The 13,679-nt window shown below is 41.9% G+C and overlaps 1 protein-coding gene across 2 annotated transcripts in view; it reads left to right on the top strand.

Annotated features, from left to right (window-relative positions):
• Hao1 (hydroxyacid oxidase 1) overlaps nucleotides 1-13,679 on the top strand; it is a 58,582-nt gene that overhangs the window by 22,595 nt on the left and 22,308 nt on the right. For both annotated transcript variants that reach the window (XM_087652174.1, NM_001107780.2), the window contains 1 exon segment: nucleotides 8,718-8,973. In XM_087652174.1, the coding sequence (XP_087508300.1) occupies nucleotides 8,718-8,973 (256 nt within the window).

The raw sequence follows: 13,679 nt of genomic DNA, 5'->3' as shown, positions 1-13,679 counted from the left end.
TACAGAAATTCTCAAACAAGCTCCTGGGATGAACGCTGTCAAAAAAAGATAGGGTGCACTTTAGCTCACATATTTTGTTTGAGATGACGATACCATCAAAGGTATTGGAAAAATAAGGTCCATGTTTCAAAAACCCAATCCACTTTATAAAGCACTCAAATTTAGACTTCTAATGTTATAAATTAATGCTACTATTTTGATGTTCTAGTGGGGTCAAGCATAGAGGGCAGCATCATATATGAAATAGTCGAATCCTTGGGGTATAATGGGACTGATGGAGTAAGAATCTGAAGGGTGGACCGTGAGGCCCACTTTTATAAGCTCTCCAGGAAATCTGGTTGCTGGTTTAAGTTTGAGCACGGAAGCTCTTGAACCTCTCAGAGAAACTTCATTAACACCATCCTGCTTGATTCCCCTTATTGTCTTGCGTCACTTGGACAAGTACATTTGCTCCCATTTGACACAGGTGGCCTTTCCTATATGAGTGGCTTTGGATGCTTATGCTCTACTTCTTGGAATTTTCTGCATAGCATCCAAGCATCCAATCAGCCTCTCCTCCACTAACACTTTCTACCTATTAGGGAGGAAAGCCCATCACCCGTGCTCTCTTAAATCTTCCAAGACAATTTTCTCATTTATTGCTACCTTGCTCAAAACGATGAATCTGCTTTTGATGTCTAGCTCACACATGTTTAAAAGGGGCAAAAACATAGAATGTGTCTTGGTAAACACTTAAAAAAGAAATTCAGGGCAGCAGCTTTCTGCTCCCAGACACCGTGGGAGAGAGACCCGACCGCCTGGTCAGGTGGGCACTCCTGAGGCTGCAGAGTGGAAGAGACCACCAAAACTGCTCACCCCTGCCCACATCCCTGGCCCAAGAGGAAACTGTATAAGGCCTCTGGGCTCCCGTGGGGGAGGGCCCAGGAGCGGCAGGACACCTGCCTGAGACACCGCCGGAACCTGAAGGAAACAGACCGGATAAACAGTTCTCTGCACCCAAATCCCGTGGGAGGGAGAGCTAAACCTTCAGAGAGGCAGACAAGCCTGGGAAACCAGAAGAGACTGCTCTCTGTACATACATCTCGGACGCCAGAGGAAAACACCAAAGGCCATCTGGAACCCTGGTGCACTGAAGCTCCCGGAAGGGGCAGCACAGGTCTTCCTGGTTGCTGGCACCGCAGAGAGCCCGTGGGCAGCACCCCACGAGCAAACTTGAGCCTCAGGACCACAGGTAAGACCAACTTGTCTGTTGCAAGAAGGCTGCCTGGTGAAATCGGGACACACAGAGGCAGAATTCCTCTAGGACCGGGCACGTCCTGTGTTTACCGGAAGTCCCACACCCGCGGAGCCCGGCCCGCAGCAGCTCTCTGCTCCCAGACCCCGTGGGAAAGAGACCTCACCGCCTGGTCAGGTGGGCACTCCTGAGGCTGCATAAGCTCCCGGAAGGGGCGGCACAGGTCTTCCTGGTTGCTGCCGCCGCAAAGAGCCCGTGGGCAGCACCCCTCGAGCAAACTTGAGCCTCGGGACCACAGGTAAGACCAACTTTTCTGCTGCAAGAAAGCTGCCTGGTGAACTCAAGACACAGGCCCACAGGAACAGCTGAAGACCTGTAGAGAGGAAAAACTACACGCCCGAAAGCAGAACACTCTGTCCCCATAACTGACTGAAAGAGAGGAAAAAAAGTCTACAGCACTCCTGACACACAGGCTTATAGGACAGTCTAGCCACTGTCAGAAATAGCAGAACAAAGTAACACTAGAGATAATCTGATGGCGAGAGGCAAGCGCAGGAATCCAAGCAACAGAAACCAAGACTACATGGCATCATTGGAGCCCAATTCTCCCACCAAAACAAACATGGAATATCCAAACACACCAGAAAAGCAAGATCTAGTTTCAAAATCATATTTGATCATGATGCTGGAGGACTTCAAGAAAGACGTGAAGAACTCCCTTAGGGAAACACAGGAAAACATTAATAAACAAGTAGAAGCCTACAGAGAGGAATCGCAAAAATTCCTGAAAGAATCGCAAAAATCCCTGAAAGAATTCCAGGAAAACACAATCAAACAGTTGAAGGAATTAAAAATGGAAATAGAAGCAATCAAGAAAGAACACATGGAAACAACCCTGGATATAGAAAACCAAAAGAAGAGACAAGGAGCTGTAGATACAAGCTTCACCAACAGAATACAAGAGATGGAAGAGAGAATCTCAGGAGCAGAAGATTCCATAGAAATCATCGCCTCAACTGTCAAAGATAATGTAAAGCGGAAAAAGCTACTGGTCCAAAACATACAGGAAATCCAGGACTCAATGAGAAGATCAAACCTAAGGATAATAGGTATAGAAGAGAGTGAAGACTCCCAGCTCAAAGGACCAGTAAATATCTTTAACAAAATCATAGAAGAAAATTTCCCTAACCTAAAAAAAGAGATACCCATAGGCATACAAGAAGCCTACAGAACTCCAAATAGATTGGACCAAAAAAGAAACACCTCCCGTCACATAATAGTCAAAACACCAAACGGACAAAATGAAGAGAGAATATTAAAAGCAGCAAGGGAAAAAGGTCAAGTAACATATAAAGGCAGACCTATCAGAATCACACCAGACTTTTCGCCAGAAACTATGAAGGCCAGAAGATCCTGGACAGATGTCATACAGACCCTAAGAGAACACAAATGCCAGGCCAGGTTACTGTATCCTGCAAAATTCTCAATTAACATAGATGGAGAAACCAAGATATTCCATGACAAAAACAAATTTACACAATATCTTTCTACAAATCCAGCACTACAAAGGATAATAAATGGTAAAGCACAAGATAAGGAGGCAAGCTATACCCTAGAAGAAGCAAGAAACTAATCATCTTGGCAACAAAACAAAGAGAAGAAAAGCACACAAACATAACCTCACATCCAAATATGAATATAACAGGAAGCAATAATCACTATTCCTTAATATCTCTCAACATCAATGGCCTCAACTCCCCAATAAAAAGACATAGATTAACAAACTGGATACGCAACAAGGACCCTGCATTCTGCTGCCTACAGGAAACACACCTCAGAGACAAAGACAGACACTACCTCAGAGTGAAAGGCTGGAAAACAACTTTCCAAGCAAATGGTCGGAAGAAGCAAGCTGGAGTAGGCATTCTAATATCAAATAAAATCAATTTTCAACTAAAAGTCATCAAAAAAGATAAGGAAGGACACTTCATATTCATCAAAGGAAAAATCCACCAAGATGAAATCTCAATCCTAAATATCTATGCCCCAAATACAAGGGCACCTACATACGTAAAAGAAACCTTACTAAAGCTCCAAACACACATTGCACCTCACACAATAATAGTGGGAGATTTCAACACCCCACTCTTATCAATGGACAGATCATGGAAACAGAAATTAAACAGTGATGTCGACAGACTAAGAGAAGTCATGAGCCAAATGGACTTAACGGATATTTATAGAACATTCTATCCTAAAGCAAAAGGATATACCTTCTTCTCAGCTCCTCATGGTACTTTCTCCAAAACTGACCATATAATTGGTCAAAAAATGGGCCTCAACAGGTACAGAAAGATAGAAACAATCCCATGCGTGATATCGGACCACCACGGCCTACAACTGGTCTTCAATAACAATAAGGGAAGAATGCCCACATATACGTGGAAATTGAACAATGCTCTACTCAATGATAACCTGGTCAAGGAAGAAATAAAGAAAGAAATTAAAAACTTTTTAGAATTTAATGAAAATGAAGGTACAACATACCCAAACTTATGGGACACAATGAAAGCTGTGCTAAGAGGAAAACTCATAGCGCTGAGTGCCTGCAGAAAGAAACAGGAAAGAGCATATGTCAGCAGCTTGACAGCACACCTAAAAGCTCTAGAACAAAAAGAAGCAAATACACCCAGGAGGAGTAGAAGGCAGGAAATAATCAAACTCAGAGCTGAAATCAACCAAGTAGAAACAAAAAGGACCATAGAAAGAATCAACAGAACCAAAAGTTGGTTCTTTGAGAAAATCAACAAGATAGATAAACCCTTAGCCAGACTAACGAGAGGACACAGAGAGTGCGTCCAAATTAACAAAATCAGAAATGAAAAGGGAGACATAACTACAGATTCAGAGGAAATTCAAAAAATCATCAGATCTTACTATAAAAACCTATATTCAACAAAACTTGAAAATCTTCAGGAAATGGACAATTTCCTATATAGATACCAGGTATCGAAGTTAAATCAGGAACAGATAAACCAGTTAAACAACCCCATAACTCCTAAGGAAATAGAAGCAGTCATTAAAGGTCTCCCAACCAAAAAGAGCCCAGGTCCAGACGGGTTTAGTGCAGAATTCTATCAAACCTTCATAGAAGACCTCATACCAATATTATCCAAACTATTCCACAAAATTGAAACAGATGGATCACTACCGAATACCTTCTACGAAGCCACAATTACTCTTATACCTAAACCACACAAAGACACAACAAAGAAAGAGAACTTCAGACCAATTTCCCTTATGAATATCGACGCAAAAATACTCAACAAAATTCTGGCAAACCGAATCCAAGAGCACATCAAAACAATCATCCACCATGATCAAGTAGGCTTCATCTCAGGCATGCAGGGATGGTTTAATATACGGAAAACCATCAACGTGATCCATTATATAAACAAACTGAAAGAACAGAACCACATGATCATTTCATTAGATGCTGAGAAAGCATTTGACAAAATTCAACACCCCTTCATGATAAAAGTCCTGGAAAGAATAGGAATTCAAGGCCCATACCTAAACATAGTAAAAGCCATATACAGCAAACCGGTTGCTAACATTAAACTAAATGGAGAGAAACTTGAAGCAATCCCACTAAAATCAGGGACTAGACAAGGCTGCCCACTCTCTCCCTACTTATTCAATATAGTTCTTGAAGTTCTAGCCAGAGCAATCAGACAACAAAAGGATGTCAAGGGGATACAGATCGGAAAAGAAGAGGTCAAAATATCACTATTTGCAGATGATATGATAGTATATTTAAGTGATCCCAAAAGTTCCACCAGAGAACTACTAAAGCTGATAAACAACTTCAGCAAAGTGGCTGGGTATAAAATTAACTCAAATAAATCAGTTGCCTTCCTCTATACAAAAGAGAAACAAGCCGAGAAAGAAATTAGGGAAACGACACCCTTCATAATAGACCCAAATAATATAAAGTACCTCGGTGTGACTTTAACCAAGCAAGTAAAAGATCTGTACAATAAGAACTTCAAGACACTGAGGAAAGAAATTGAAGAAGACCTCAGAAGATGGAAAGATCTCCCATGCTCATGGATTGGCAGGATTAATATAGTAAAAATGGCCATTTTACCAAAAGCAATCTACAGATTCAATGCAATCCCCATCAAAATACCAATCCAATTCTTCAAAGAGTTAGACAGAACAATTTGCAAATTCATCTGGAATAACAAAAAACCCAGGATATCTAAAGCTATCCTCAACAATAAAAGGACTTCAGGGGGAATCACTATCCCTGAACTCAAGCAGTATTACAGAGCAATAGTGATAAAAACTGCATGGTATTGGTACAGAGACAGACAGATAGACCAATGGAATAGAATTGAAGACCCAGAAATGAACCCGCACACCTATGGTCAGTTGATTTTTGACAAAGGAGCCAAAACCATCCAATGGAAAAAAAAATAGCATTTTCAGCAAATGGTGCTGGTTCAACTGGAGGGCAACATGTAGAAGAATGCAGATCGATCCATCCTTATCACCCTGTACAAAGCTTAAGTCCAAGTGGATCAAGGACCTCCACATCAAACCAGACACACTCAAACTAATAGAAGAAAAACTAGGGAAGCATCTGGAACACATGGGCACTGGAAAAAATTTCCTGAACAAAATACCAATGGCTTACGCTCTAAGATCAAGAATCGACAAATGGGATCTCATAAAACTGCAAAGCTTCTGTAAGGCAAAGGACACTGTGGTTAGGACAAAACGGCAACCAACAGATTGGGAAAAGATCTTTACCAATCCTACAACAGATAGAGGCGTTATATCCAAAATATAGAAAGAACTCAAGAAGTTAGACCACAGGGAAACAAATAACCCTATTAAAAAATGGGGTTCAGAGCTAAACAAAGAATTCACAGCTGAGGAATGCCGAATGGCTGAGAAACACCTAAAGAAATGTTCAACATCTTTAGTCATAAGGGAAATGCAAATCAAAACAACCCTGAGATTTCACCTCACACCAGTGAGAATGGCTAAGATCAAAAACTCAGGTGACAGCAGATGCTGGCGAGGATGTGGAGAAAGAGGAACACTCCTCCATTGTTGGTGGTATTGCAGACTGGTAAAACCATTCTGGAAATTAGTCTGGAGGTTCCTCAGAAAATTGGACATTGAACTGCCTGAGGATCCAGCTATACCTCTCTTGGGCATATACCCAAAAGATGCCTCAACATGTAAAGAGACACGTGCTCCACTATGTTCATTGCAGCCTTATATATAATAGCCAGAAAATGGAAAGAACCCAGATGCCCTTCAACAGAGGAATGGATACAGAAAATGTGGTACATCTACACAATGGAATATTACTCAGCTATCAAAAACAACGAGTTTATGAAATTCGTAGGCAAATGGTTGGAACTGGAAAATATCATCCTGAGTGAGCTAACCCAATCACAGAAAGACATACATGGTATGCACTCATTGATAAGTGGCTATTAGCCCAAATGCTTGAATTACCCTAGATCCCTAGAACAAACGAAACTCAAGACGGATGATCAAAATGTGAATGCTTCACTCCTTCTTTAAATGAGGAAAAAGAATACCCTTGGCAGGGAAGGGAGAGGCAAAGATTAAAACAGAGACTGAAGGAACACCCATTCAGAGCCTGCCCCACATGTGGCCCATACATATACAGCCACCCAATTAGACAAGATGGATGAAGCAAAGAAGTGCAGACTGACAGGAGCCGGATGTAGATCGCTCCTGAGAGACACAGCCAGAATACAGCAAATACAGAGGCGAATGCCAGCAGTAAACCACTGAACTGAGAATAGGTCCCCCATTGAAGGAATCAGAGAAAGAACTGGAAGAGCTTGAAGGGGCTCGAGACCCCATATGTACAACAATGTCAAGCAACCAGAGCTTCCAGGGACTAAGCCACTACCTAAAGACTATACATGGACTGACCCTGGACTCTGACCCCATAGGTAGCAATGAATATCCTAGTAAGAGCACCAGTGGAAGGGGAAGCCCTGGGTCCTGCTAAGACTGAACCCCCAGTGAACTAGACTATGGGGGGAGGGCGGCAATGGGGGGAGGGTTGGGAGGGGAACACCCATAAGGAAGGGGAGGGGGAGGGGGATGTTTGCCCGGAAACCGGGAAAGGGAATAACACTCGAAATGTATATAAGAAATATTCAAGTTAATTAAAAAAAAAAAAGAAATCAAAACCATATATGTAATGGAAAAAAAAAGAAATTCAGAACTAGAAAAAGGAAGAGAAGCCTGAATTCATCGTGGTTTTATAACTCATTAATGTTTAGTTTGTTTAGGTGGGTTATAATTTGTACAAATATGGAATCATGTAATGAATGTTTTTGGACTTTTTAAAAATCTATCTACGTATCTTTATTGTATTAAGATGCATCTATAAGTATTTTTTAAAGACTTATTTATTCTATGCCTATTAGTACATTGTAGCTGTCTCTAGATACACCAGAAGAGGGTGTCAGATCCCATTACAGACGGAAGACTAAAAAGAACATGGGTGAGGGGGTTTCTTCCCTAATAGGTAGAAAGTGTTTAGTGGAGAAGAGGCTGATTTGGTGTTTTCATGTTATGCGGAGTGTGCTTGCCGGGAATTGATTCAGGACATCTTGAAGAGCAGCCAGTGCTCTTAACTGCTGAGCCATCTCCCCAGTCCTATAAGTATTTAATAATTATAGCAACTAGAGTTCTCCAGAGAGATGGGATCATCTATCTCCCAATACAGATAACAATGTCTGTCTGTCTGTCTGTCTGTCTGTCTATCTATCTATCTATCTATCTAATCTTTCTATAATCCTTCTTTCTTTGTATCACCTATCTATTATCTATCTATTAACCTATACTACTCTATCTATCAACTCCAAACTACTACTTAAGATAAGGATTTATTTCTAGGACTTGGGTTACACAATCATGGTGGCACCTAAACTCCAAATCTTCAGACTAAGCAGAAGGCTGAAGAATTTGATGGAAGGTGATATCAAAGTCAAGTTCAAAGACAGTCAGCTGGGAGAATAACAATACCTCATGGTAACATCCAGATTTATTTGACCAAATATTTGAGCATTATGCCCTAGACAAGCTGACACATAAATTATCCTTCATAACAGTGCTATCCTTAATGGTTGTATGTATTTTATAAATTAATTATATGCACTATAGCCAGTACCCTAAGATAGTCATTTCGATTGCTCTTGGTGTCTCCACCTTCAGCTATCCTTGGGTTATTTACTTATTCTTCATCAAATGATATAATAAACAGAGGGTGAAATTCAATGCATGTTTTATGTGTTTATGCTTAAAGATGTGATTTCATGTTGACAGGTTGTATTTGCAGAGGTCTTCTTGAATGAAACACTAGTCTTAGCAGGGGGAGCTGTGTTAGGTCTACCTCGATTTTCTCCTTTCATTGCAGCCTGTCAGACCATGGGAACTGGCATGATGTTGAGTTCCTGGGCCACTTCCTCAATAGAAGAGGTGGCAGAGGCTGGCCCGGAGGCACTTCGCTGGATGCAACTCTACATCTACAAAGATCGTGAGGTCAGCAGGCAGCTAGTGAAGAGGGCTGAGCAGATGGGTTACAAGGCCATATTTGTGACTGTGGACACCCCTTACCTGGGAAATCGCTTCGATGATGTGCGGAACAGGTTCAAGCTACCACCACAGCTCAGGTAAGTATGATCTCAAAGATTCAAGTGGAGTTTTTCTTTTCCTTTCATGGGCTATTTCCAGAAGCTGCCTTCTTTCCTTTTTTTCTTTTTTCTTCTTTCTTTCTTTCTCTTTCTTCTTTCCTTCCTTCCTTCCTTCCTCCCTCCCCCCTCGCTCTTTCTTTCTTCTTTCTTCATTTATTTATTTTGCAAGCAGATACCATAGAGTAAAAGAGCTCCAAAGAGACATTAACCATAGTGATATCAATCTTATCATTAAAAGGCACTGGAAATGATTTGTTCTGTGTTTTAGAGAAAGTACTGCCATATACTGCTTAGGGATGCCACACATTTGAGATATTCGAACAGGAGGGATTACTGTATATTTTAAAAGACAAAAGATTTTATTACCAAAGTGCATTAAATTTTTTGGGAAATATGAAACAGCATACGGATTAGTTTTTTTTATAGGTCACGGTTTTATTATTATGATCCTGGTAACCTATTTTTCCATGGAAATCAAAGACTCACATTCACAGTTTAATTTTAGTTGAAGTAGGAACAGCTAGAGCAAGGCAGTCTGATTAAAGGACGGACGTGAAGGTAGAAGCAGCCATGCCTCTGACCCTTTACCTTCTTCTTCATTCTGCTCCTCTTTCATGTGATTCATTCATGGATCAAGATCATCCTGAGTGAGGTAACCCAATGACAGGAAAACACACATGGTATGCACTCATTGATAAGTGGATGTTAGCCCAAATGCTCGAATTACCCTAGATGCATTGAACACATGAAACTCAAGAAGGATGACCAAAACGCAAATGCTTCACTCCTTCTTTAAAAAGGGAACAAGAATACGCTTGGGAGGGAATAGGGAGGCAAAGTTTAGAACAGACACAGAAGGAACACCCATTCAGAGCCTGCCCCACATGTGGCTCATATTAGATAAGATGGATGAAGCAAAGAAGTGCCGGCTGACAGGAACCGGATGTATATCTCTCCTGAGAGACACAGCCAGAATATGGCAAATACATAGGCGAATGCCAGCAGCAAACCACTGAACTGAGAACAGGACCCCCATTGAAGGAATCAGAGAAAGGACTGAAAGAGCTGAAGGGGCTTGAAACCCCATATGAACAGCAATGCCAACCAACCAGAGCTTCCAGGGACTAAGCCACTACCCAAAGACTATACATGGACTGACCCTGGGCTCCAACCTTATAGCTAGCAATGAATAGCCTAGTAAGATCACCAGTGGAAGGGGAAGCCCTAGGTCCTGCCAAGATTGAACTCCCAGTGATTGTTGGGGGGAGGGTGATGATGGGGGGAGGAGGGGAAGGGGAACACCCATATAGAACAGGAGGGGGAGGGGTTAGGGGATATTGACCTGGAAACCAGGAAAGGGAATAACAATTGTAATGTAAATAAGAAATACCCAATTTAATAAAGATGGAGAAAAAAAGATTTATTAATTCACCCACTCATTCATGTTGGCATAAACCATGCATCAAATAATCTAAAATTGAACTGATATTTTATCAGGACATTCTACCTTCTATTGACTTTGAACTGTCTCTTCCCTGGTAGCATTTTAGGAACTTGAGTCAAGGCCAGAGCCTCAGTGGAGCTCATTGAGAAAGGACTCTAGGTTTCTTCAGCTCTAGTATCTTTCTTCATTGCTTTCTTTTTCTATATTCTATACCAAAAGGGCCTCTTCTTCATTTCCCATACCATTTATGATAGATGTATGGCATTCCTTGGGACTATATGTATCTAAACACATATCAAACCTTTGAATTAGTGGATGATATTTGATGTTGTGTGACTGTGGATACCTTCCAGGAAGTCTAGGCTCATTGCACAGGGGATGCTGCTCACTCTGTCCACATTTTGTTTGTGTTTGGAACAGCTAGGGCTTTAAAAACAGAAGAAATATAAAAAATAAAGCAAAGAAGTCATGTGTAGGCATCCTCTGTTTGACCTCTGAAAAAGTTCAAAATGAACAGAAGCAAAACTCTAGTCAGGTTTCCCCAAAAAGAAGACAGATCTTTGGAAATGTGACGTGATATGCATTTTAGACAAGAGTTTGCTAGCCTGTGAAAGGACCACAAAACTGTCATTTACTATAGCCACCAACATACTTAAGAGACTTTAAAGAACTACAGATAAGATTTTGCTATTGTGCTGTGTGTCAACTGGTGATGTAATTAGTGGGAATGCTTATCACCCCCAGATGGGTTTTTGGGGTTATTATTTCTGTATATGGTACCTCAAGTAAGCTAATGAAAGACTTGGTTGTAAAGCTATGCCAGCGGTCCGATGAATAGGCTACCTAGGTATGATGTAGGGAGCAAACAACTTCCAGCCTCTCTACTATGCGATCTATACTCACTTTCTTTATTTTGACTGCCTACTTTTTATAGACCTTCTAAAATAATTAGTTTCACACTGCTGCAGTTTCCTCCAGGAAACACTCCCTTTGGTCGTTTGTGAAGGAATGGCCCATTTCCTCTTTTCCTAATGACATCACTCTTAACAACCGTGATGGTGATAGAACCATGGAGTTTGCTTTGTGCTTCCTGATCTTGGTTGCAAATGCTAAGTATCTAGTCTTGTGGGCAAGAGAATACTGCTGTGTATCCTGGCTGGGACCCCTTGCTTCTCAACGCAGGGTGACTGCATGATGAGCCGCAGGCCCTCCCCCTCCCCCCTTTCCCTTTGCCCCTGGACTTCTGCCCAGATGGTGTGGAGAGCCATGAAACAAAGACCCCTTTCAGCTGTTAGTGTTCACAGGAGTGGCCCAGCTTGTCACAGCTCTGTTCTGAAGATGATCAAATCGCGACCAACACATCCAGGTTATGGGGAACATGTAAAATATCCTGCAGCTGGGCACACCCCATCCGAACCTCACACACTAGCAGGGCTTGTCCTGACGGCATCAAGGCAGCCAGTGGCTTCTGCTCAGCAGCACCTCAGTGATCCACACTCTGTTAGAAGACAGAACACACAAACTGGAGGTCAAGCCTTCCGCTTGAGGCTTCATTCATCCACACCCCACCCCCGCCCCCGATTCATCTGTGAACAGCCCGATATGAAATCAGTTTCTTTTTGCACTGACCTGACTCATAGAAGGTGAAGCCTGCTTTTCAGAAGTGAGGTTTGGCAAGGGAGGGAGACAGGAAATCCAGGGGAGAATGAGTCGCTAAGCCTGGCTCCTTCCAGCCCTTGCTACTTCCTCTGCCCGGTGGAGGGGAGGGCCCTGACTCTTGGCACCTGGGAGCAGAGAGAGTTCAGAGGGTTGGTAATGGCCACTTGGTCTATATGCAAAACATATGCGTGTGTGCTCTTTACAAACCATGCAAGTGAGAGACAGAGGGGAAATCTTCCTCTCCTGAAGAAGCAGAAAAAAAGCCAGTTTACCACGCGGATTCCAGAGCCTGTGAGGCAGAGGCCTTTTGCTTTGTCCCTGCTCCATGGACATGATTCATTACTTTGTTTACGATTTGTCTCTTCCCCTCCATTCACGGTACCAGACAGTTTAAGGAAAAGTGACAAGAGCGAATCATTGTTAGGAATGCACACTAAGGCAAAAGGTGTCTGTCCATTCCTGATCCCCGGAACCTGATACCTTCCATGGGAAAATGAGCTTGAGAGAAGGGATTGAGTTAAGGATCTTGAGATGGGAGATGATCCTGTTTCATCACATTAGATATTATATGCAACGAAGAGTTTTTGTTAGGCAGAGACATTTATGTTGGGCAGAGGAGGAACTGAGATGCTAAAGCAGAGTTTGGAACCACGTACCGTGGGGGAGCTGGGCTGGCCACTGTGAGAACACATGGGGTCATCTATTCTTGTCTAGGCAGACAAAGGGACTGGACACCCCTATACACCTTAAGTTGAGCTCATGGAAAACCATTTTGATCTTTCTAATATAATACATTTGTAACATTCCAATTTAGTTTTTATGTGTATGAGTGTTTTGCTTGCATGTGTATCTGTGCAGTGTGGTGTCCCACTGGGGTCAGAAGCAGGCACTGGGTCCCTTGGAACTGGTGTTATAGATGTTTGTAAGCGGGCATGTATGTGCTGGTAATGGAACATGGGGCTTGGAAAAGCAGCCAGTGTTCTTCACAGATAAGCCATATCACCAGCCTTCAAATTTGTGAAATTGTAAATCTCTACATCTGTGGTCATTTTGCAACGCCAATGACCACAACCTTATTGAGTTCATTTTTTATAGTAGCTTTACAATGATCTACCCATGTTGCCACACTTAACATGTGTTTTTGTGCCTTTATTTTTCCCTGTATTTACATTCCAACAAACTTGACAATTTGCATGTTTTTTGTGATGTATGGAGATCTCTTACTCGAGCATTTATTAAATACTACAACAGTGACAGATAATAATAGGTATTTGGCATGTAATTGTATAATCAGCATATGAAATTTACTGATACATATGGGAATTTCCTGATATAAGGTAACTAGGAAAAAGTTGAACAGTTTTGGAACTCCAATTTTATGGCCCTGGTCTGTCTTTAGACCACTGGGCCACACTGAGGAGGAAGTGACCAGGATATTCTCTGAACATTGTGCTTTCCTAAGCACAGAAGAAAGGCTGATGCCTGTCCTTATCTCCTGGGAATTGTGAACTTCTCTTCTTCTCTGTACTCTGATGGAAATTGTTAACGTAGCTGATTTTTATTTTCTTTATTTTTGGGAGTT

This window comes from Rattus norvegicus, chromosome 3 (genome assembly GCF_021556685.1).
Source record: "Rattus norvegicus strain SHRSP/BbbUtx chromosome 3, alternate assembly SHRSP_T2T, whole genome shotgun sequence".
Lineage (NCBI taxonomy): Eukaryota > Metazoa > Chordata > Mammalia > Rodentia > Muridae > Rattus > Rattus norvegicus.
This window is presented reverse-complemented; position numbering and strand designations above follow the sequence as displayed.